The sequence below is a fragment of the Rhinoraja longicauda genome, chromosome 3 (assembly GCF_053455715.1).
Source record: "Rhinoraja longicauda isolate Sanriku21f chromosome 3, sRhiLon1.1, whole genome shotgun sequence".
Lineage (NCBI taxonomy): Eukaryota > Metazoa > Chordata > Chondrichthyes > Rajiformes > Arhynchobatidae > Rhinoraja > Rhinoraja longicauda.
This window is the reverse complement of record NC_135955.1, coordinates 87,101,746-87,127,987: the sequence shown is the minus strand read 5'-3', so window position 1 is coordinate 87,127,987 and position 26,242 is coordinate 87,101,746. Positions and strand designations below refer to the sequence as shown.

Genomic DNA, 26,242 nt, shown 5'->3' with positions numbered 1-26,242 from the left:
TATTTACTCTCTGTAAATTGGTCCCTGACGTGTGGGGAGTGAATGTGAAAGTGGGATGACATAAAACTAGTGTGAATTAATGATCGATGGTCGGTGTGGACTCGGTGGGCTGAAGGGCCTGTTTCAATGCGGTATCTTGAAACCAAACCCAACCGTGAAAGTGGGATGACATAGAACTACTGGGAATGGGTGATCGATGGTCAGCATGGACTCGTTGGGACGAAGGGCCGGTTTCAATGCTGTATCTCTAAACCAAGCCTAACCGTGAAAGTGGGATAACAGTATATGTGTGAACATATGTGTAATTGTTCAGCGTGGACTCAATGGGCCGAAGGGCCTGTTGTTATGCTGTAACTATAAACTAAACTCAAGAAGGAACTGACTTTCTATAATATAGCAATTATCCATTAATGTTTAAAATGTTGATAAGTGTCGGTGATGTAGATGTAAATGTCACGTGGGATTAGAACAATCCACTTATTTCTGTGGAGTGATGACTACATCAAGTAGGCTTTCAGCAGAAGTAACTGAGGCTGAAACGATTAGCCTTCAAAAAGATGTTGTTACGAATGGGACCAGTGTGTATAAACATACTCGAACGGCCTCAATATAAACAGCAGAAGAGTGGGGATGTATCCATACTGGGAATTGACACAAAATGCTGGAGTAACTCAGCAGGACAGGCAGCATCTCTGGATAGGAATAGGTGACATTTCGGGTCGAGACCCTTCTTCAGACTGAATCGGGGGAGAGGGAGATACAGAGATAAGGAAATGTAAGGTGTGAAATCTAGACAAAGGGGATGCGGGTCAAGGAAAATGTGGGATAGATCATTGTTAGCTATATAGGAGTCCACACCTGGAACAGCGGATACAGTAGATGAGGGTGGAGGAGGTGCAAGTGAACCTCTGCCTCACCTAAAAGGACTGTCGGGGTCCTTAGACTGAGTGGAGGGGGGAGGTATAGGAACATGGGTTGCATCTCCTTTGGTTGCAGGGGAAGGTACCTGGGGAGGGGGTGGTTTGGTTGGGAAGAGACAGGTTAACCAGGGGGTTGCGGAAGGAACGGTCTCTGTGGAAAGCGGAAAGGGGTGGAGATGGGAAGATGTGGTCAAGTCAAGTCAAGTCAATTTTATTTTTATAGCACATTTAAAAACAACCCACGTTGACCAAAGTGCTGCACATCTGATTAGGGATCCCGTTGAAGGTGACGAAAATGGCGGAGCATTATGTGCTGTATGCAATCGCTGATGGGATGAAAGGTGAGGACAAGGGGGACTCTGTCCCTATTGTGGGTGGGGAGAGGGGGAGCAAGAGCGGAGCTGCAAGACATCGAGGAGACCCTAGTGAGGGCCTCATCTAAGATGGATTTATATCCATATTGGGGAGTTTTGTTTTAAGTCATTTTATGGTCAGGGAGTATGTATGTAGATCGTTCTATAAAATGTTCTATAAAAACCTTCTACTTATCCTTGGAATAATAATCAAACCTGCCGACAAGGGAGTTGCGGTGGTAGTCTGGCGTGCTGACCGCTGCTGGGCTGAGGCCAGGCGACAACTTTCAGAACCTCCTCCTACTTATCCTTGGACCATGACCGCATAGACGAGCACCAGATACTATTTCTGATTTCATTACTTCCTGCTGTCTGCTTTCCACAGCCTCCAACCTTATCGTTCCCCAGCCCCACACCGCCCGATTTTATCTTCTCCCCAAAATCCACAAACAGGAATGCCCTGGCAGACCCATTGTTTCTGCTTGTTTATGTCCCACTGAATTAATTTCCACCTACCTCAACTCCATCCTATCCCCCCTGGTCCAATCCCTCCCTCCCTATGTCCAGAACACCTCACATGCTCTCCGTCTCATTAGTGACTTCCGTTTTCCAGGCCCCCACTCCCTCATCTTTACCATGGATGTCCAGTCACTCTACACCTCCATCTCCCACCAGGAAGGTCTTAAAGCCCTCCGTTTATTCCTCGACCGCAGAACCAGCCAATTTCCGTCTACTAACACTCTCCTCCGCCTAGCAGAGCTGGTGCTCACCTTTAACAACTTCTCCTTCAACTCCTCCCACTTCCTCCAAATCCAAAGCTTAGCTATGGGCACCTACATGGGCCCCAGTTATGCCTGCCTCTTTGTAGGGTACGTCGAACAATCACTGTTCCAGGCGTACACTGGCCCTATCCCCGAACTCTGCCTCCGCTACATTGACGACTGCATTGGTGCTACCTCCTGCAGCCATGCAGAACTCATTGACTTCATCAACTTTTTGACTAATTTCCATCCTGCACTCAAATTCACGTGGACCATCTCCGACATCTCCCTACCGTTTCTGGTTCTCACCGTCTCCATCATAGGAGATAGACTATTGACCCATCAGCCGTTGCATACAGCATATAATTCTGCAACGTTTTTGCCACCTCCAACGGGATCCCACTACTGGCCACATCTTCCCAACTGCTTTCCGCAGAGAACATTCCCTCCACAACTCCCTGGTCAACTCGTTCCTTCCCACCCAAACCACCCCCTCCCCAGGTACTTTCCCCTGCAACCGCAGGAGATGCAACACCTGTCCCTTTACCTCCCCCCTCGACTCCATCCGAGGACCCCAACAGTCTTTTCAGGTGAGGCAGAGGTTCACTTGCACCTCCTCCAACCTCTTCTACTGTATCCGCTGTTCCAGGTGTCAACTCCTGTATATCGGCAAGACCAAGCGCAAGCTCAACAATTGTTTTGCTGAACACCTCCGCTCAGTCCGCCTTAACCTACCTGATCTCCCGGTTGCTCAACACTTTAACTCCCCCCTCCCATTCCAAATCTGACCTTTCTGTCCTGGGCCTCCTCCATTGTCAGAGTGAGGCCCAGCGCAAATTGGATGAACAGCACCTCATATTTTGCTTGGGTAGCTTACACCCCAGCGGTGTGAAGATTGACTTCTCTAACTTCAAGTAGCCCTTGCTTTCCCTCTCTCTCTATCCCCTCCCCCTTCCCAGTTCGCCCACCAGTCTTACTGTCTTCGAGTACATTCTATCTTTGTCCCACCCACTCCCCTGACATCAGTCTGAAGAAGGGTCTCGGCCCGAAACGTCACCCATTCCTTCGCTCCAGAGATGCTGCCTGGCGCGCTGAGTTACTCCAGCATTTTGTGTCTACCTTTGTTCTATAAAACATTTGCCTAAACTTCCAGTTTCTTTCATTTAGTTTAAATAAATTAACATCTCCAGTAGAAAAGCAGAGAGGAACTTGAGGTAAGTTTGGACTTCATACATTTGTGTTCCATAACACAATTACAGGTCTAGTACGATTGGAATCATTTCTTAAATAAGGTCAGAGCGTATCACATTAAAAATAATAAGTATTGGTCTGATATTTATTGAAATATCATGCAATATATCAAAAGTCAATAGTGGTTTATTGTCACATGTAAAGTGAAATGCTTTGCTTTGCATACAATTCAGTAAAATCATGCTATAAATAAGCATAAACCTAAATATAAGAATGCAACGATTATAGTGAAAAAATAGTCAACTTCTTCTGAGACAGTAGACAAAGAGTCGCCATGTTTCCAGTGGCATCTTGTACTTTTCAAGTATCAAGGTGTTAAAGATATAGGGTCTTATCTTGGCCTTAAAGGCCTGTGGTCCTGGCAGCAGCACTGGGTCGGTGCTGCTGTTGAAAAGCTCATGTTGAATGTCAAAAACAAACTGGAGATGTGAGGAAAAACATACAAACAGCTTTCACCGCAAGAGAACCTCACAACTAAGCTGAGCCTTGAGATGCATCAAAAAGTCAATAATCATCAGTTGTTTACTGCAACCTGAGCTAGTGAACATACAGTAACATAATCTAATTAGTAAACATAATTAAACCTATATTGAGTGTCACCAACACTGCAGTATACTTATTCACAACGTCAAGGGTCTGCATTCAAACATTGCAATAATATTACCGTCAATGTGCAGAAGCATGGAATGATTCCTCCTTCTCAGGCATTCCCTCAGGATCAAGGATGACTTGCTTCCCGTCTGGATTTGTGGTTTCTGAGGCAGCTGATGTGACCGATGTGGGTACCTTGGCCTGTTCCAGAGATGGGATAGGTGGTGTTTGGGTCGAACACGAGGCGGTTTGCTCTTTCTGCTGTTTATACGCGCGCTTCCAATGGTTCAATAGTTCTTTATTATCACATGTTGGGTGGCACAGTGGCGCAGCGGTAGAGTTGCTGCCTTATAGCGCCAGAGACCTGGGTTCGATCCTGACTACGGGTACTGTCTGTATGGAGTTTGTATGTTCTCCCCATGACCAGCGTGGGTTTTACTTAGAGAACTCTGGTTTCCACCCACACTCCAAAGACATATAGGTTTGTAGGCTAATTGGCTTGGTAAAATTGTAAACTTTCTCTAATGTGTGTAGGATAGTGTCAGTGTGCGGGGATCACAGGTTGGCGCGTGCTCGGTGGACCAAAGGGCCTGTTTCCACGCTGTATCTCTAACCTAAACTTAAAACTAAACTAATGTATGAAGATACAGTGAAATTCTTTATTGGATACAGATCAGCAAGATTATTGCCGTACATAAGTACAATCCCCGATTAAGTATGGAAAGTATAGAAACAACCCACTGAGTCCATAGGTTGCCAGGTTTTGACACCATTTGGCACCAGTCGCAGCGCTGATGGAGTAGGTTTAGATTGGTATTATGGTTGGTATCACGAACATCATAGGCTCAAGGGCCTGTCTGTGGGTTTTATGCTTCTGACATAAGTATCACCTTCCAGGCTGCTGCCTGACCTGCTGAGTTACTCCAGCATTTTGTGAATAAATACCTTCGATTTGTACCAGCATCTGCAGTTATTTTCTTACACTACCTGTTGCTCCACTGCGATTTCTCCTCAAGGTATGTCTACTTTGAAGAAGTTCTCCTCCTCTCTTCAACGAGAGTTTAGCAACATGCTATCCTTCCTTTGTCCCGCCCCCCCCTGACATCAGTCTGAAGAAGGGTCTCGACCCGAAACGTCACCCATTCCTTCTCTCCTGAGATGCTGCCTGACCTGCTGAGTTACTCCAGCATTTTGTGAATAAATACCTTCGATTTGTACCAGCGTCTGCAGTTATTTTCTTATATTACCTTCCAGGACTCGATCTACTTTGCCACCCTGTGTACATCTGAAGAATGGTATTAAACATCCTCCGTGTATTGCATGCTTGAGTTTCATGTCATGTGCAGAGTTCGAAATTATTCCTCAACTCGTGAAGTTCAGGAGATTCAATAAATATCAAAACTCCTACTACCAATCCTGAGAGAACACCATAGTACACTTCCCTGCGTTTTGCCTACTTAGGTTCATTTTCAGTCCACTGGCCAATTTCATATCCATTCGCAGCATCCCTTGTGCTTTAGTATGTGTATTTAGTAGGGACCAGTAACCTGCCCGAAGGCTAGTCTGACAGCGGGACACGTCCGATGGCTTGGCAGACAGCCGGGACGGAGCTGGAGATGCCGGGCACGAGGAGCAAGGGCCAGTGGGATGGTGAACCGGGGTAATCCTTCTTCAAGAACGGCTGCAGGAGGCACCCCTGGCCACAAAGATGGCCGGGCAAGGAGAGAAGAGGGACGTCGGTTCACGGGAACCGCTCCAGTACATCGAGTGCGCGAGCCGACTGGACTTTGAACTTTGAATAATGGCGCCAAAAATGGCGGTGCCCGCATGTGTAATATATGCGAAAGGAATTTCACTGTGCAGTTGCATTTGTGACATATAAAGCACCATTGAACCATTGTGTCAATGTGCTTTTATTACATGGCATTTTATCAAATATCTATTGTCATTCCATATAAGCATCAACTGCAGCAGCCTCATTAACATCTCCCTTACTTCAGTAAGGAACCCAGGCAAGTTAATCAAATCTGAATATCTTTCAAGGAATATGTGCTGACTTTCACTTATTAGCCAAGAGCTTTCCTAATCCACATTAGTCAGGAAATGGTGTTAGGTAAACTGTTGGGACTGAAGGCAGATAAATCCCCAGGGCCTGATGATCTACATCCCAGAATACTCAAGGAGGTGGCCTGAGAAATCATGGATGCATCGGTGATCATTTCCCAATGTTCTTTGACACTGGATCAGTTCCTGTGGACTGGAGGGTAGCCAATGTAACTCCACTTTTTAAGAAAGGAGGGAGAGAGAAAATGGGAAATCATATACCAGTTAGCCTTACATCAGTAGTGGGGAAGATGCTTGAGTCGATTATTAAAGATGTTATAGCAGCGCATTTGGAAAGCAGTGACAGGATCGGTCATTTTCAAGAGTGTTTCTCGGCCTTTGTCAGCGGAGTTTTACTAAAATACAACAGAACAGGTGACAGGAGCGGAGGGGAAGAAACGCACTTGGCTTTTGGTCATCAATATAGTTTGCATTGTTGTTGCACTTACTGTGTGCCCACCATTCAATAGCAATGACAGATCAAAGGGTCCCGACCAGAAACAACACCTATCCATGTCCTCCAGGGATGCCGCCTGACCCACTAAGCTACTCCATCACTTTGTGTTTTACTTACATGTGGCGATAGTCAAGAATTGACATCACACATCAGAGTGGCAGTGCACTTGGTGAATACAGATTTACAATTAACTGTGCATAAGCAAATAATTTGAATCCAATGGGGTAGCATTACATTGGCATTGCTGAGCTGGCTGCCCCAGGAGGCTGTTTGTATGACAGGAGACGTGAAGTCCCATTAAAAAAGTGGCTCACCACTCCCCAACTCCATGAGGATATGAGGTATGTTGCATCATGTTGTGCTGGTGCAGAAGAGGGTTAGCAGAATGCTGCCTGGATTAGAGGTTTATCAGCTGTAAGGAGAGATTGGACAAACTCAGTTTGTTTTCTCTGGAGCCTCAGATATTAGTTTAATGTAGCATCTTGTTCGGCAGGGATATTGTTGGCTGAAGGGCCTGATTCTGTACTGTTCTATATTCTATGGCGGGACACCAGTATAGAACGGTATCTTTGGTGCAGTATAACAATTTCATGCCCTGAATTCCACTGATAGCTAAATAGTGGAACAAATCATTTCCTCGTTTTGTTCTGTGAAATGGAACCTTAGTAACCTTGGTCTCTTGAAAAAAAACTTGAACACTATAGGTTCTGGAAATCCAAAATAAACATAGGAGATGCTGGAGATATCCAGCAGGTCAGGCAGCATCAGTGGTGAGAAAAACAGCAACTTTTACACATGCGCCACAGAAAGCATTTTATCGGGATGCATCACAGCTTCGTTTGACAATAGACAATAGACAATAGACAATAGACAATAGGTGCAGGAGTAGGCCATTCAGCCCTTCGAGCCAGCACCGCCATTCAATGCGATCATGGCTGATCACTCTCAATCAGTACCCCGTTCCTGCCTTCTCCCCATACCCCCTCACTCCGCTATCCTTAAGAGCTCTATCCAGCTCTCTCTTGAAAGCATCCAACGAACTGGCCTCTACTGCCTTCTGAGGCAGAGAATTCCACACCTTCACCACTCTCTGACTGAAAAAGTTCTTCCTCATCTCCGTTCTAAATGGCCTACCCCTTATTCTTAAACTGTGGCCCCTTGTTCTGGACTCCCCCAACATTGGGAACATGTTTCCTGCCTCTAATGTGTCCAATCCCCTAATTATCTTATATGTTTCAATAAGATCCCCCCTCATCCTTCTAAATTCCAGTGTATACAAGCCTAATTGCTCCAGCCTTTCAAAATACGACAGTCCCGCCATTCCGGGAATCAACCTAGTGAACCTACGCTGCACGCCCTCAATAGCAAGAATATCCTTCCTCAAATTTGGAGACCAAAACTGCACACAGTACTCCAGGTGCGGTCTCACCAGGGCCCGATACAACTGTAGAAGGACCTCTTTGTTCCTATACTCAACTCCTCTTGTTACGAAGGCCAACATTCCATTGGCTTTCTTCACTGCCTGCTGTACCTGCATGCTTCCTTTCAGTGACTGATGCACTAGGACACCCAGATCTCGTTGAACATCCCCTCTTCCTAACTTGACACCATTCAGATAATAATCTGCCTTTCTATTCTTACTTCCAAAGTGAATAACCTCACACTTATCTACATTAAACTGCATCTGCCATGTATCCGCCCACTCACACAACCTGTCCAAGTCACCCTGCAGCCTTATTGCACCTTCCTCACAATTCACACTACCCCCCAGCTTAGTATCATCTGCAAATTTGCTAATGGTACTTTTAATCCCTTCATCTAAGTCATTAATGTATATCGTAAATAGCTAGGGTCCCAGCACCGAACCTTGCGGTACCCCACTGGTCACTGCCTGCCATTCCGAAAGGGACCCATTTATCCCCACTCTTTGCTTTCTGTCTGTCAACCAATTTTCTATCCATGTCAGTACCCTACCCCCAATACCATGTGCTCTAATTTTGCCCACTAATCTCCTATGTGGGACCTTGTCGAAGGCTTTCTGAAAGTCGAGATCCACTGACTCTCCCCTGTCAATTTTCCTAGTTACATCCTCAAAAAATTCCAGTAGATTTGTCAAGCATGATTTCCCCTTCGTAAATCCATGCTGACTCGGAATGATCCTGTTACCGCTATCCAAATGCTCAGCAATTTCGTCTTTAATAATTGACTCCAGCATCTTCCCCACCGCTGATGTCAGACTAACTGGTCTATAATTACCCGTTTTCTCTCTCCCTCCTTTCTTAAAAAGTGGGATAACATTTGCTATCCTCCAATCCACAGGAACTGATCCTGAATCTATAGAACATTGAAAAATGATCTCCAATGCTTCCACTATTTCTAGAGCCACCTCCTTAAGTACCCTGGGATGCAGACCATCAGGCCTTCAGTCCCATCAGTCTACCCAAAACCATTTCCTGCCTAATGTGGATTTCCTTCAGTTCCTCCATCACCCTAGGTTCTCCGGCCCCTAGAACATTTGGGAGATTGTGTGTATCTTCCTCAGTGAAGACAGATCCAAAGTAATGGTTTAACTCGTCTGCCATTTCTTTGTTCCCCATAATAAATTCCCCTGCTTCTGTCTTCAAGGGACCCACATTTGCCTTGACTATTTTTTTCCTCTTCACGTACCTAAAAAAACTTTTACTATCCTCCTTTATATTATTGGCTAGTTTACCCTCGTACCTCATCTTTTCTCCCCGTATTGCCTTTTTAGTTAACTTTTTGGGAACAGCTCCATCCAAGACCGCAAGAAATGGCAGCGAATTGTGGACACAGCCCAGACCATCACACAAACCAACCTCCCTTCCTTTGAAGGGTCTCCAAGAAGGGTCTCGACCAGAAACATCACCCATTCCTTCTCTCCAGAGATGCTGCCTGTCCCGCTGAGTTACTCCAGCATTTTGTGTCCATCTCCCTTCTATTGACTCCATTTGTACCTTACACTGCCTCGGCAAGGCCAGCAGCATAATCAAGGACGAGTTCCACCCTGGCCACTCCCTCTTCTCCCCTCTCCCAACAGGTAAAAGGCATAGAAGTGTGAGAACGCACACCTCCAGATTCAGGGACAGTTTCTTCCCAGCTGTTATCAGGCAACTGAACCATCCCTTTGCAACCAGAGAGCAGTCCTGAACTATGATCAGACTATCTGTGATCGGACTTTACTGGCTTTACCTTGCACTAAGCATTATTCCCTTATCATGTATCTGTACACTGTGAATGGATCGATTGTAATCAAGTATTGTATTTCTGCTGGCTGGTTAGCACGCAACAAAAGCTTTTCACTGTACATGTGACAATAAACTAAACTAACCTAAACTAAACAGAGTTTATTGATCTTTCATTGACCTGAAACAATCCTCTCTCCACAGATGCTACCTGACTTGATAAGTATTTCCACCATTTTAGATTCATGAAGTCATAGAGTCATACAGCGTGGAAACAGGCCTTTCAGCCCAACTTGCCCATACCCTCCAACATGCCCATCTACACTAGTCCCACCTACTTTTGTTTTAGATTTCCAACATCTGTATCTTTTGCTTCTCTCTTTGTGACTGTTCTTTGTGACTAAGGGTCGAGCCTCAAACATTTCTTTCTCCATAACTCTGGTTTATAACATTCTATATTCTTGGAGATCTGCGTTGCTTTTCCTGCATGACTCTAGTTGAAATCTCGGGTAGTCATAAGGTCATATGGAATAGGAGTCAAATTAGGCCAATTGGCCCATCAAGGCCCTTTCAATCATGGCTGATCTAGCTCTCCCTCCTAACCCCATTCAATCATGGCTGATCTAGCTCTCCCTCCTAACCCCATTCTCCTGCCTTCTCCCCATAACCTCTGACACCTGTACTAATCAAGAATGTATCTGTCACTGACTTAAAAATATCCTCTGACTTGGCCTCCACAGCCTTCTGTGGCAAAGAATTCCACAGATTCACCACCCTCTGACTAAAGAAATTTCTCCTCATCTCCTTCCTAAAAGAACATCCTTTAATTCCGAGGCTATGACCTCTCGTGCTAGACTCTCCCACGAGTGGAATCATCCTTTCCACATCCACTCTATCCAAGCCTTTCACTATTCTGTGTGTTTCAATGAGGTCCCCCCTCATTCTTCTAAACTCCAGAGAGTACAGGCCCTGTGCAGTCAAACTCTCATAGCTGATTGCAATGATATCAGTGGAAAATCCCCACTCCAGAAAGCAACAAGATCCCAGTGTGCATTGGATCCGTGCATTGCACATTCATTACCTCAGAGCTCATACACAGGAGAACATCCTTTGGAGCATTCAGCTGCTTTTTGAAACCAGGTAGCATGGTGGCAGTCTGATCTTTAGCAACTGCAGTTGTAGGGTCTCCACTGTCTTAAAAAGGGGCAGAGCGATACTCCAAAGGACACAAACTGCTGGAGAAACTCTGCAGACCAGGCAGCATCTCTGGAGAATATGGATAGGTGACATTTTGGGTTGGGACCCAATGAATGGTGGTGTTGAATGGAATGCCAAATGGCCTCCTCCTGCAGCTATTTTCTATGTTCTCTGTTCTCTGCTCTATGATCCTTCTCGCAGTCTAAAGAAAGGTCCCAACCCGAAACATCACCTATCCATGTTCTCCAAAGATGCTGCCTGACCCACTAGGTTATTCCAGCACTCTGTGTCTTTTTGTGTATTAACCAGCATCTGCAGTTCTTTGTTTCTACAGGAAAACTCCGTTATTTGGTATTTTGCCCAGGCCACTCTGGTAGATTGACTGGATAGCATTCCAATGAATACTTCTACACACTTTTAGTTCATTTATTTTAAAAGTTGTTAAACAGTATAAGAGATTTTCCAGCGAATACAATGTTTAAAAGTTGAAAAAGGTGCGTAAAAGGTGGGTTTAAAAGGAGCGCAGGAATTGGGGTCATTGAAATGCAGGTGGCGAATTAGTTGCGTTTCAAGAGAACAGGGTAAATGGAGCCCCTGTGCGTTAAAGAAAGCAGGGGATCAAGGGTTCTGGGCCATTAAAGGGAGTACTGGAATCGGGACCCTAGTGTGTCAAAGAAAGCAAGGGAACCTGGGCCTCAATGTTTAAGGGAGGATAGATATTATACGATACGATAGAACTTTATTTATTCCAGGAGGGAAATTGATCTGCCAACAGTCATAAAAACACAAAATACATGAAGCATGAAATTAAAGTGAAGAGTGGACAGGATTGGGGATGTGCAGGGGGGGGGGGGGGGGGGGTGGGGGAGAGGGGAGTCAGTCTCAATCTATCCCTTGGCAGAAGGGGAGGAGTTGTACAGTTTGATAGCCACAGGGAAGAAGGATCTCCTGTGGCGTTCTGTGCTGCATCTTGGTGGAACCAATCTGTTGCTGAAGATACTCCTCAGGTTAACCAGTGTGTCATGGAGGGGGTGGGCTGTATTGTCCAGGATGCTCCGCAGGTTTAGGAGCACCCTCCCCTCCAAGACCACTCCCATGAATCCAACTCCCCCCCCCCCCAGGACGGAGCCAGCCTTCCCGATGAGTTTGTTAATCCTAGGCAATGGGACTCCAGTGTGTTAGAGGGACTGTGGGAAATGGGTCAAGCATGTTATCGGGAATGTGGGAAATGAGGGTCCAGTGTGTGAAAGGGAATGTGGGAAATGGCTCAGGGTGTTAAAGGAAGCACAAGAATCTCCACTTATTGAGCCATCCTGAATCATCAGGATTTAAAAAAATAATCAGATAGCAGATTATTGGAGTTTTCCTGGATTACTACCATGCTTTTAATTAACATCCCTTTCTGAAAAGTTGCAGCTTCTAAAGTTAATGTTTTGGATTTGAACAACATTGTTGCATCAGCAGAAACACTGTGAGGCTGGTTCACTGGAAGAGTTTACTGTTGATGAATTGGAAAGGTAGCAGGACTTATATACTTGGAGATAGAATTTTTGTTTTTAGTTTTAGAGGTACAGCACGAAAATAGGCCCTTCGGCCCACCAAGTCCGCACCGACCAGCGATCCCCGCACACTAACACTATCCTTCACACACTGGGGACAATTTTTACACATACACCAAGCCAATTAACCTACAATACCTGTACGTCTTTGGGGTGTGGGAGAAAACCGAAGATCTCGGAGAAAACCCACGTGGTCACGGGGATAACGTGCAAACTCCATGCAGATAGCGCCCATAGTCAGGATTGAACCGGGTTCTCTGCGCTGTAAGGCAGCAACTCTACCTCTGCGCCATCGTGGCCTTGTTTTTTTGAAGATAGGATTATCATCGGAACTCATGAAACAGCAGTTCAACAGTTCAACAGTTCAACAACAGCAGTTCAACAGAGCTTTATTTGTCATTCGGTACCAAGGTACCGAACGAAACTACATAGCAGTCACACACAAAAAAGAACACAAGACACATGACCCCAACACAAACGTCCATCACAGTGACTCCAAACACCCCCTCACTGTGATGGAGGCAACAAAACTTCCACTCTCTTCCCCACGCCCACGGACAGACAGCTCGTCCCAATGTGAGTAGCTAGTTTATCCAGATGGCCATCATGAACAGTACTTTACATCATTTTAAAATTGTTTTGGGATATAATTCGTAAGTTCTCGGAGCAGAATTAGGCCATTTGGCCCATCAAGTCTACTCCGCCATTTTATCATGTCTAACCGTGGCTTCTTTGGTCAGAGTGTGGTGAATCTGTGAAATTCTTTGCCACAGAAGGCTGTGGAGCCCAAGTCAATGGATATTTTTAAGGCAGAGATAGATAGATTCTTGATTAGTATAGGTGTCAGAGGTTATGGGGAGAAGGCAGGAGAATGGGGTTAGGAGGGAGAGATACATCAACCATGATTGAATGGCAGAGCAGACTTGATGGGCCGAATGGCCTAATTCTACTCCTATCTCTTTTGATCTTCGGATCTTATGAACCTATCTTTCCCGCTCAACCCACTCTCCCCATAACCCCTGACACACTTACTAATCAAGAATCTGTCAGCCTCCGCCTTACAAATATCCATTGACTTGGCCTCTACAGGCGTCTGGGGCAATTAATTCCACAGATTCACCACCCTCTGACTAAATAAATTCCTCCTCATCTCTTTCCTAAATGTATGTCCTTGTATTCTGACAGGGGAGACTGAAGTCTGGAAGAGCCGTAGTGGTCGGTGACTCCATAGTCCGAGGGACGGACAGAAGATTCTGTGGCAGCAGGAGGGACTTGAGGATGGTCTGTTGCCTCCCTGGTGCCAGGGTTCAACACATCACAGACCGGCTTCAGAAAATCCTAGTGAGGGAAGGCGATCAACCTGAAGTCGTTGTGCACGTGGGCACGAATGACGTCGGGCGGAAGAGGAAGGAGGTGCTACAGCGGGAGTTTAGAGAGTTGGGAAAAGCACTGAGAAGTAGGACGCCGAAGGTAGTTATCTCTGGACTGCTACCGGTACCTCGTGCTGGTGAGGCCAGGAACAGAGAGATAGAGGGTATGAATTTATGGCTGAGGGGCTGGTGCAGAGAGCAGGGATTTAGATTTCTGGACCACTGGGATCTCTTCTGGGCTAGGGGTAACTTGTACAAAAGGGACGGGTTGCATCTTAACAGCAGGGGAACAAACATTCTGGCAGGCAGGTTTGCTAGTGTGACACCTGTGGCTTTAAACTAAGTAGTGGGGGGGAGGGGTTAACAAATTGTGAATATGAAGATGAGGTAAAAGGGAATACAGGAGATATTGCAAAAGACTCTCGGAAGAATGGGAACAGAAGTTCTAGAGCGGAAAAGAAATTAAGGGCAGGGCCAATTGTGAACGATGTGAGAGGGGAGGTAAATACAGAAGTTAAAGTGTTGTACTTAAATGCGCGTAGTATAAAAAATAAAGTGGATGAGCTTGAGGCTCAGTTAGTCATGGGCAAGTATGATGTTGTAGGGATCACTGAGACATGGCTACAAGAGGACCAGGGCTGGGAACTGAATATTCAGGGGTACACAACGTATAGAAAAGACAGACAGGTGGGCAGAGGGGGTGGGGTTGCTCTGATGGTAAGGAATGATATTCATTCCCTTGCAAGGGGTGACATAGAATCAGGAGATGTTGAATCAGTATGGATAGAAATGAGAAATTGTAAGGGTAAAAAGACCCTAATGGGAGTTATCTATAGGCCCCCAAACAGTAGCCTCGACATAGGGTGCAAGTTGAATCAGGAGATAAAATTGGCGTGTCAAAAATGTAATGCTACGGTGGTTATGGGAGATTTCAACATGCAGGTAGACTGGGAAAATCAGGTTGGAAATGGACCGCAGGAAAGAGAGTTTGTAGAGTGCCTTCGAGATGGATTCTTAGAACAGCTTGTACTGGAGCCTACCAGGGAGAAGGCAATTCTGGATTTAGTGTTGTGTAATGATCCTGATCTGATAAGGGGACTAGAGGTAAAAGAGCCATTAGGAGGCAGTGATCACAACATGATAAGTTTTACTCTGCAAATGGAAAGGCAGAAGGGAAAATCGGAAGTGTCGGTATTACAGTATAGCAAAGGGGATTACAGAGGCATGAGGCGGGAGCTGGCCAAAATTGATTGGAAGGAGGCCCTAGCAGGGAAGACGGTAGAACAGCAATGGCAGGTATTCCTGGGAATAATGCAGAGGTTGCAGGATCAATTTATTCCAAAGAGGTGGAAAGACTCTAAGGGGAGTAAGAGACACCTGTGGCTGACAAGGGAAGTCAGGGACAGCATAAAAATTAAGGAGAGGAAGTATAACATAGCAAAGAAGAGTGGGAAGACAGAGGATTGGGACTCTTTTAAAGAGCAACAAAAGTTAACTAAAAAGGCAATACGGGGAGAAAAGATGAGGTACGAGGGTAAACTAGCCAATAATATAAAGGAGGATAGCAAAAGTGAAGAGGAAAAAAATAGTCAAGGCAAATGTGGGTCCCTTGAAGACAGAAGCAGGGGAATTTATTATGGGGAACAAAGAAATGGCAGACGAGTTAAACCGTTACTTTGGATCTGTCTTCACTGAGGAAGATACACACAATCTCCCAAATGTTCTAGGGGCCGGAGAACCTAGGGTGATGGAGGAACTGAAGGAAATCCACATTAGGCAGGAAATGGTTTTGGGTAGACTGATGGGACTGAAGGCTGATAAATCCCCAGGGTCTGATGGTCTGCATCCCAGAGTACTTAAGGAGGTGGCTCTAGAAATAGTGGAAGCATTGGAGATCATTTTTCAATGTTCTATAGATTCAGGATCAGTTCCTGTGGATTGGAGGATAGCAAATGTTATCCCACTTTTTAAGAAAGGAGGGAGAGAGAAAACGGGTAATTATAGACCAGTTAGTCTGACATCAGTGGTGGGGAAGATGCTGGAGTCAATTATAAAAGACGAAATTGCTGAGCATTTGGATAGCAGTAACGGGATCATTCCGAGTCAGCATGGATTTACGAAGGGGAAATCATGCTTGACAAATCTACTGGAATTTTTTGAGGATGTAACTAGGAAAATTGACAAGGGAGAGTCAGTGGATGTGGTGTACCTCGACTTTCAGAAAGCCTTCGACAAGGTCCCACATAGGAGATTAGTGGGCAAAATTAGGGCACATGGTATTGGGGGTAGGGTACTGACATGGATAGAAAATTGGTTGACAGACAGAAAGCAAAGAGTGGGGATAAATGGGTCCCTTTCGGAATGGCAGGCAGTGACCAGTGGGGTACCGCAAGGTTCGGTGCTGGGACCCCAGCTATTTACGATATACATTAATGACTTAGACGAAGGGATTAAAAGTACCATTAGCAAATTTGCAGATGATACTAAGTTGGGGGGTAGTGTGAATTGTGAGGAAGATGCAATAAGGCTGCAGGGTGACTTGGACAGGTTGTGTGAGTGGGCGGATACATGGCAGATGCAGTTTAATGTAGATAAGTGTGAGGTTATTCACTTTGGAAGTAAGAATAGAAAGGCAGATTATTATCTGAATGGTGTCAAGTTAGGAGGAGGGGGAGTTCAACGAGATCTGGGTGTCCTAGTGCATCAGTCAATGAAAGGAAGCATGCAGGTTCAGCAGGCAGTGAAGAAAGCCAATGGAATGTTGGCCTTCGTAACAAGAGGAGTTGAGTATAGGAGCAAAGAGGTCCTTCTACAGTTGTACCGGGCCCTGGTGAGACCGCACCTGGAGTACTGTGTGCAGTTTTGGTCTCCAAATTTGAGGAAGGATGTTCTTGCTATGGAGGGCGTGCAGCGTAGGTTCACTAGGTTAATTCCCGGAATGGCGGGACTGTCGTATGTTGAAAGGCTGGAGCGATTGGGCTTGTATACACTGGAATTTAGAAGGATGAGGGGGGATCTTATTGAAACATATAAGATAATTAGGGGATTGGACACATTAGAGGCAGATAACATGTTCCCAATGTTGGGGGAGTCCAGAACAAGGGGCCACAGTTTGAGAATAAGGGGTAGGCCATTTAGAACGGAGATGAGGAAGAACTTTTTCAGTCAGAGAGTGGTGAAGGTGTGGAATTCTCTGCCTCAGAGGGCAGTGGAGGCCAGTTCGTTGGATGCTTTCAAGAGAGAGCTGGATAGAGCTCTTAAGGATAGCGGAGTGAGGGGGTATGGGGAGAAGGCAGGAACGGGGTACTGATTGAGAGTGATCAGCCATGATCGCATTGAATGGCGGTGCTGGCTCGAAGGGCTGAATGGCCTACTCCTGCACCTATTGTCTATTGTCTATTGTCTATTGAGGCTGTGCCCTCTGGTCCTAGACTCTCCCACTGGTGGAAAGAAATATCATCTCCACCTCCCGTGTCTCCCACTTTACATTACCGCTATCAGACTGATTAAAGTCCTTTATTCTAACATTGATCTGTCCAGCTTTTGAGCTGGTAGAACCATTAGGATTCCCTGACCCTCCGTGGATGCTTATTTCACCCCCACATACAATACAATATGATACAATATGAACCAGAGTTACTGCATTCCATTGTGGTCTTTGTCTGAGTCTGTTGATCTACTTTAAACAATCCTCCGCATCGGTAACATCCTGAAAGCTCTATTGATTTGTCTTCAGACTATATAATTCATTAATAAATCTTCCTGCAGCCCCTGTATGTTTCATGCCAAATGAAGTGTGTCATTATTTCAGCAGTTGTTTTTGTGTAAGAGAAACAAACCCCATTCTGAAAACCACACTCACCACTTGAGTTTAAACTGCCTCCATTTTGCAATGATTGATGCTATCAGAACATGCTGTTGCTCAAAGCCATTTGTCGGAATAAATTAGCATACACAAAAAGCCTTATTCTCACTTGTTAAGGCGGTGCATTTGATTAATTCTTACGAACTTAGGTGTGGGTGGCTTAATTAAACTGGAGGTGCTGATACAAGATGTTGCAGTCAGAATCTGCTCCATTCCCCAACACACTGTGTGCCACTGCCCACATTTATGATTAGCTTTTTCGGACTGTACTGCTTCGAGTCACCATTATTTTTCTTATTTATATGCAAAAATTGGCCCTTGAGGTGGATATATAAGCTTCTGCATAGCCTTCGGATATCTTTTCAAAGCAAGAAGCTGCTCATTCTGATGTGTGATAGATGAGTTGCCAAGAGGACATTTGGCTGAAAATAACTATCACTGGCAGCATTCAAAAATTCCAAAGTCAGTCGTTGTGAGAGAATGAAAGATGACAAGTTCTGTTGGAGGAAAAACAAGGTCTCCAATGTCGCTCGGGTTAAGTCAGGTGAGTTTTCAAACACGTGCATTCCAGCTGAATTTTCCTTCCTGATAAAGACTGAGACATCGAACATAGACCAGTACAGCACAAGAAAAGACTCTTCGGCTCACAGTCTGTGCTGAACATTGTGGAATTCCAAGCTAAATGTGCTAGCGGAGAGAGTTACCGGCTTTTTGAACGTGATCTCAGGCACGGTAACTCATTTCCACTTGTCAGAGAGTCTGGGGCCAGAGGCCATAGCCTCAGAATAAATGGACGTACCTTTAGAGAGGAGATGAGGAGGAATTTCTTTAGTCAGAGGCTGGCGAATCTGTGGAATTCATCGCCACTGAAGGCTGTAGAGACCAAGTCAATGGATATTTTTAAGGTGGTGTCTGCTCATTTTAATTAACTGTATTGCTTTGTATGGTAATGTACTGTTTTTAACTATTGTACATATTGTATTGTATTTCTTTTCTAGGATGCCTAACAACATCAGGCTAAGGGACTGTCGATGAAATCTAGCCTCTCGGCTAACTCGAGTACATTTACATTTGTTTAAACGTCAATTAATGCACATTGTCCCCTTTTCAAATAAATGATTAAATAAATAATTAAACAGATTCTTGATTAGTACAGGTGTCAGGGGTTACGGGGAGAAGTCAGGAGAAAGGGGTTAGGAGGGAGAGATAGATCAGCCATGATTGAATGGTGGTGTAGACTTTCTGGGCCGAATGGCCAAATACTGATCCTACTACCTATATGAACATACCCCTCAACCATCTCACACACCCCACGCCATCCCACACAACTGAGGGAGAACCCAGTCACAGAAACAGCTGAGCCACGTGAGAACCATAGCCATTAGGTTAATTCCCGGAATGGCGGGACTGTCGTACGTTGAAAGGCAGGAGCAATTAGGCTTGTATACACTGGAATTTAGAAGGATGAGGGGGGATCTTATTGAAACATATAAGATAATTAGGGGATTGGACACATTAGAGGCAGGAAACATGTTCCCAATGTTGGGGGAGTCCAGAACAAGGGGCCACAGTTTAAGAATAAGGGGTAGGCCATTTAGAACGGAGATGAGGAAGAACTTTTTCAGTCAGAGAGTGGTGAAGGTGTGGAATTCTCTGCCTCAGAAGGCAGTGGAGGCCAGTTCGTTGGATGCTTTCAAGAGAGAGCTGGATAGAGCTCTTAAGGATAGCGGAGTGAGGGGGTATGGGGAGAAGGCAGGAACGGGGTACTGATTGAGAGTGATCAGCCATGATCGCATTGAATGGCGGTGCTGGCTCGAAGGGCTGAATGGCCTACTCCTGCACCTATTGTCTATTGTCTATTGTCTATTGTCTAAGGCACCAAGGAGAACCGGTGCAAGCAAACATAATCAAATAATTTGTAGGTCTCCTGTACCTTTTGTGCAGATAGTTTTGCTGAGGATGGCTTTTGTAAAGGAGGTACTTGGTGATATAATGGATAATGTGGCAGTTAAGATTCAGCAGACGGAGGAGTACACTGTTGTTTCTGGAACTCGGGGATTCATTACCTTCAGAGCTGAATGAATTACTGGAGCAGTTATTGATGTGTTTCTACTGCACTGATCTTCCTGGCTGCAACTCGCTTCCATTTATTTCCTCCCTCTTCTAGCCACCCTCCCCATCCTCTGCATCTCCTTTTTAGCTCATGCCGTTCATTCACTAGATAGCATTGTCGCTGGAACATAAGTTGGACGTGGTCATTAGTTGGACATTTTTGTGGGCTGGTAAAGAAGCAGCCATCATCCATCTGACTCCAGTTCAGTTTAGTTTATTGTCACGCGTACCGAGGTACAGTGAAAAGCTTTTGTTGCGTGCTAACCAGTCAGCGGAAAGACAGTACATGATTATAATCAATGCCTTTACAGTGTATAGATACATGATAAGGGAATAACGTTCAGTGCAAAGTAAAGCCAGCAAAGTCTGATCAAGGATAGTCCGAAAATCCAGCCCTCTAGCTGAGTGGTGCAAACATTCACAGGTATGTAGGTTAATTGACTGGGTAAATGTAAAAATTGTCCCTAGTGTGTGTAGGATAGTGTTAATGTGTGAGGATAGACAATAGACAATAGACAATAGGTGCAGGAATAGGCCATTCGGCCCTTCGAACCAGCACCGCCATTCAATGTGATCATGGCTGATCATTCTGAATCAGTACCCCGTTCCTGCCTTCTCCCCATACCCCCTGACTCCGCTATCCTTAAGAGCTCTATCTAGCTCTCTCTTGAATGCATTCAGAGAATTGGCCTCCACTGCCTTCTGAGGCAGAGAATTCCACAGATTCACAACTCTCTGACTGAAAAGGTTTTTCCTCATCTCCGTTCGAAATGGCCTACCCCTTATTCTTAAACTGTGGCCCCTGGTTCTGGACTCCCCCAACATTGGGAACATGTTTCCTGCCTCTAACGTGTTCAACCCCTTAATAATCTTATATGTGTTCGACAGGTACATGGATAAAAAAGATTTAGAGGGAAATGGGCCAAAGACAGATGAATGTGATTAGCACAGTTAGGCAAGCTGATCGGCATGAACATATCTACATATCTATGAATCCATTAAAGAATGCTTTCGCTGGGCGGCGCGAACTCGGTGGGCCGAAGGGCCTGTTTCCGCGCTGTATCTCTAAAAAAAAATTAGCCTCTGCTTTAGGATTCCAAGAAGGTGCATTATCTAATATTCCTGCTTTAGACCAGTGCAACATTGTGTTTAGATTCAGCCAATTTTTTTGCAGTTTATTAGTGAAATCCCTCGCCTGATCATAGAACAGGGATTCCCTGTTCGTAAGTTCTAGGAGCAGAATTAGGCCATTCGCCACATCAGGACCCATGTTCTCTCTTAGCCATCCTTGTCGTGCACCTGATCCTCTGAATTATGTGGGCGCCAAGAATTGCAACACAAAGACTGTAATTCGGGGGTGGTTCCTGAAACAGAACAAAAAGTGGTGGTCAATGGCCAGTCCATCACAGGTACAGACCTCCCCACCATTGAAGGGATCTACAGGAGTTGCTGCCTCAAAAAGGCAGCCAGCATCATCAGAGACCCACACCACCCTGACCACACACTCATTTCACTCCAGCCATCAGAAAGAAGGTACAGGAGCCTGAAAACTGACGTCCAGATTTAGGAACAGCTTCTTCCCGACAACCATCAAGCTATTAAACACATATCTTTCATTCATTGTTCTTTATCTCTCTACATCATCGTCTATATCTCTCGTTTCCCTTTCCCCTGACTAGTCTGAAGAAGGGTCTTGTCCTGAAAGGTCACCCATTCCTTCTCTCCAGAGATGCTGTCTATCCCGCTGAGTCACTCCAGCATTTTGTGTCTACCTTCGGTTTAAACCAGCATCTGCAGTTCCTTTCTACACTACAACTTCAAATAAGGTCCAAACTACATAGACTTAGGGGCATTGTTTTGGCTTTGCACTATTATTATTTATTGTTTTTATTAATATATATGCTGACTTTTTTTGTTGTTTATTATGGTGTTTACAGATTATTATGTTTACATAACTATTACGCTGCTGCGAATAAGAATGTAATTGTTCCGTTTCGAGACATATGACAATAAAATACTCTTGAATCTCTCTTGACTATTGCTGCAGTGAGTGTATCTATGATTAAACGCCACTTGAGTTTACCTGAATGGAAGACCATGCAGGCCTGCAAAATTTCCTGAAGTTCCGTATGGAACGAGCTGCCAGAGGACCTAGTTGAAGCAGGGACTATTGCTTTTTTTAAGGAACAATTAGACAGGTACATGAATAGGACTGGTTCAGAGGGATATGGGCCAAATGCATTCAGGTGGGACTAGTGTAGATGTAGACTAATGTAGACTAGTGTAGATGGGACAAGTTGGTCGATGTGGGCAAGAAGGACCGCTTTCCATGCTGTATGACTCTATGCCCATATCACACAGAAGACAGTTCAAATTTTAAAAATGATTCCCCCTTTCCACTTTTACCTCTTAACCTGAGTATAAGATTCACCCCCCCCCCCACAGTCGTACAACTTCCTTGCCCATCTTGCTCACTTTGTGAAATTTGCAGAAAAATATCACAGCCTCTTCCCCAGCAAGCACTAGGCCCCATTAATTGACAATAGACAATAGGTGCAGGAGGAGGCCATTTGGCCCTTCGAGCCAGCACCGCCATTCAATGTGGTCATGGCTGATCATTCTCAATCAGTACCCCGTTCCTGCCTTCTCCCCATACCCCCTGACTCCGCTATCCTTAAGAGCTCTATCCAGCTCTCTCTTGAATGCATTCAGAGAATTGGCCTCCACTGCCTTCTGAGGCAGAGAATTCCACAGATTCACTGACTGAAAAAGTTTTTCCTCATCTCAGTTCTAAATGGCCTACCCCTTATTCTTAAACTGTGGCCCCTGGTTCTGGACTCCCCCAATATTGGGAACATGTTTCCTGCCTCTAACGTGTCCAACCCCTTAATAATCTTATACGTTTCGATAAGATCTCCTCTCATCCTTCTAAATTCCAGTGTATTAATCTGTGACATTTTAGCTTATTGGGTGAGACATCAAGAAATCAGTGCAGAACAATATATTCAGCAGTGTAAGGATGTGAGTGCTGAAAAGTGGGATGTGAGTGGGTGCTGAAAAGATTCACAATAATGTTGCCAAGACAGATGGGATGGAATGATAAGGAGAGACTGGATAGACTGGGACTGTTTTCCCTGGAGCGATTGATGCTCAGGGGTAATCATGAAGAGGATTATTAAATCATGGGGGGTCATAAATGGGGGAGAGAGAAACAATCTTTTTCCCAGAGTTAGGATGTCTAATGCTAGAAGGCACAAGTTTAAGACGAGAGGGGAAAGATCAGAAGGAGATCTGTGGGGAATGTTTTTCAGACAGCGGGTGGTGGGTATAAGGAAAAGGCTGCCAAAGGAAGTGGTAGAGACAGACACAATTACAATCTTTAAAAGATATTTGGGCAGGTTGATGGATAGGAATCCCCGAAGACCGGAGAGTGGAGGAGGGAGCCATGGACAGCGGCGGACGTGAGGAGTGTGCCGGTAGGAGAGGGACCAGGGTATTATGGCGGCACGGTGGCGCAGCGGTAGAGTTGCTGCCGTACAGCGAATGCAGCGCCGGAGACTCAGGTTCGATCCTGACTACGGGTGCTGTACTGTACGGAGTTTGTACGTTCTCCCCGTGAGCTGCGTGGGTTTTCTCCGAGATCTTCGGTTTCCTCCCACACTCCAAAGACGTACAGGTTTGCAGGTTAATTGGCTGGGCAAATGTAAAAATTGTCCCCAGTGGGTGTGTAACATTAGTGTTAATGTGCGGGGATCGCTGGGCGGCGCGGACCCGGTGGGCCGAAGGGCCTGTTTCTGCGCTGTATCTCTAAATCTAAAAAAAAATTGCGTCCAGTGCCTTCAATGATCGGCCGCAGGAGGTACCCCTCGGGCACAGAGGCGGTCGGTCAGGCGAGGAGAGGGACGTTGGGTCGCGGGCCTGCAGCAGCCTGGGCCTTACCTTGGCTTACCTGGATTGGGGGCGCTCCAGTACTTTCAGCATTCGGACATTGGACTTTCGACTTTTTTTTGTAAATGGCACCAAAATATACCGACTGTGCATTTTTACACAGCCACACCTGTATGGCGGAAAAACTATACATGATTACAATCACGCCATCCACTGTGTACAGATACTGAATAAAGGAATAACATTTAGTGCAAGGTAAAGTCTGATTAAAGATAGTCCGAGGGTCTCCAATGAGGTAGGTGGCAGGTCAGGACCTACCTGTTGTTCAACCTATCTAGTTGTTCTTAGAATGGTTCAGTTGCCTGATAACAGCTGGGAAGAAACAGGGCTGTTTTAAGAAAACGGAGGAAATGGAAGGAACACATGGAGTCAGAGAACTAAGCAGATTAACATTGTTATGTTTTGTGGTCCAAAGCAGATGATAAGGATGGGAAAAGAAAGTGGTAGAAGTGTATTATGAATAGTGATAAATGACAGTGCACAACGCGAAAGGGGATGATCCGCGATGAGCAGAGAATTGTTTTGGTGAATCCACAAACAGTGAATTGGATTACCATGGTTAAGGAAAGGAATTTGACCCACTGATCCACAGAAAACTGCAGCTACCCAGAATGGTTGCCTGGTTTCCATTATCCCAGTGTTTTTGAGGATTTAAAGCTGAATTGCTAAATTGCAGCAGGTGAAACAGCCAAGAAAGACCCTCCCCTGAATGTCTGGTAACGGTGAAGTCAATAGAAACCAAGGTTTATAACTAGCGGGTTAAAATAAAAGTGTTATGGTGTAGCAGTGAATCCTGTAGGGCATTGCTTTTGATAGTTCTTATTATAGCCTCTGGCAAATACTGTAGGGAAAGGAAGAGTTTCAGGGTGCTATGGGAACTAACATTATTTTTGAAATATCAGGTTAGTAATCCTATTATGCAGGCCCCACAGTGCAAGAAAGAATCTTTCCCTGAAAGGAATTTCTGCAAGACGTCCAGAGGTTCCTTTCTGCTGCAGTAAGTTCCAGAGCCACCAGAAGGATTTAGGTTTAGATTTATTATTGTCACGTGTAGCGAGGTACAGTGAAAAGCTTTGTTTTTTCGTGCTATCCAATCAAATCGGATAATACGGTACATAAATACATATAAGCCAAACTCAAGCACAATATACAGAGTGAAGGGAAAGATAGAGTGCAGAATGTAGTTCTCTGTATTGTAGAGAAACAGTTCCCGAGACAAAGTCCAAAGTTCGCAATGAGGTAAAGTGGAATTGGACAGTATCCTAGCTTGTGGAAGTGAAAAAACATAATAAACCACCAATGATCCTTGACAGAAAATGTACTTATTATTAACTACATGCAAAAAAAAAAGAACAAAGAGTGGTGAATCTGTGGAATTCATTGCCACAGAGGCTGGGGAGGCCAATTCATGAGATGTTTTTAAGGCAGAGATTGATAGACTCTCGATTAGTACATGCGTCAGGGGTTATGTGGAGAAGGAAGGGGCAGGAGAATGGGGTTGAGAGGAAAAGATAGATTAACCATGATTGAACGGCAGAGTAGACTTGATGGGCCAAATGGCCTAATACTGGTCCTTTATCTGATGAATTTATGAAAGCCGGTATTTTACTGGAAACACATTTTGAAACACTTGAAATTTGTCATTCTGCTCAATTAGCACAATTAGAATATTGCATTTCTATGCTGGCTATCCTTACCTAACGTGTTCCCAATGTTGGGGGAGTCCAGAACAAGGGGCCACAGTTTAAGAATAAGGGGTAGGCCATTTAGAACTGAGATGAGGAAAAACTTTTTCAGTCAGAGAGTTGTGAATCTGTGGAATTCTCTGCCTCAGAAGGCAGTGGAGGCCAATCCTCTGAATGCGTTCAAGAGAGAGCTGGATAGAGCTCTTAAGGATAGCGGAGTCAGGGGGTATGGAGAGAAGGCAGGAACGGGGCACTGATTGAGAATGATCAGCCATGATCACATTGAATGGCGGTGTTGGCTCGAAGGGCCGAATGGCCTCCTCCTGCACCTATTGTCTATTGTCTATTGTCTATTGTCTAACATTTTTGGCATGAAACACATTTGGCATTTACTGTAGGTATTGGGGGTTTTTTTTCGCTCAGCTTTAGTTTAGAACAAATACAATATCAAAAAACAATCTGCACTTGTAACTGAACAGCGGTTCCGGGAATTTTATTTGTCTGCTGTGACAGTCTCTGGAGACAACCCAGTGTGCTGCCGGAAGAGTCTTTCCCATGTTGTGTTAAGGCAGAGTCTCAGCTGAAGAATTACTCAGCACTCTTTCTATTGTTTGGAATAACTAATTGTTAGGTAAGTAATTTTAATGTTAAGTTTCTACTTTTGTGTAATTGACATACCAGTAAATAAGTATTACTGTCAAAGTCGGCCTGAAAGCAAATGTTTGTTAGTGTGATGGTTTTGCTCTTATTGAAGCAGATAAGTACAGCAGAGTAAAAGGGTAATTTAGAAAAAAAGGAACTGCAGATGCTGGTTTACAAAATAAGACACAGAGTGGTGGAGTGCTTAGGCAGTGTCCCTGGAGAGTA

The 26,242-nt window shown here is 45.0% G+C and overlaps 1 protein-coding gene across 1 annotated transcript in view; it reads left to right on the top strand.

Moving 5' to 3' along the window:
• The window catches only part of LOC144592470 (uncharacterized), a 35,287-nt gene extending 16,233 nt beyond the window's left edge, over positions 1-19,054 (top strand). The window contains exons 2-3 of the mRNA XM_078397062.1: positions 13,581-13,865; positions 18,629-19,054. Of these exons, the coding sequence (XP_078253188.1) occupies positions 13,581-13,865; positions 18,629-18,637 (294 nt within the window). The 3' untranslated portion in view covers positions 18,638-19,054. The remainder of the gene's footprint in view (positions 1-13,580; positions 13,866-18,628) is intronic.
• The last annotated feature ends 7,188 nt before the right edge of the window (positions 19,055-26,242 follow it).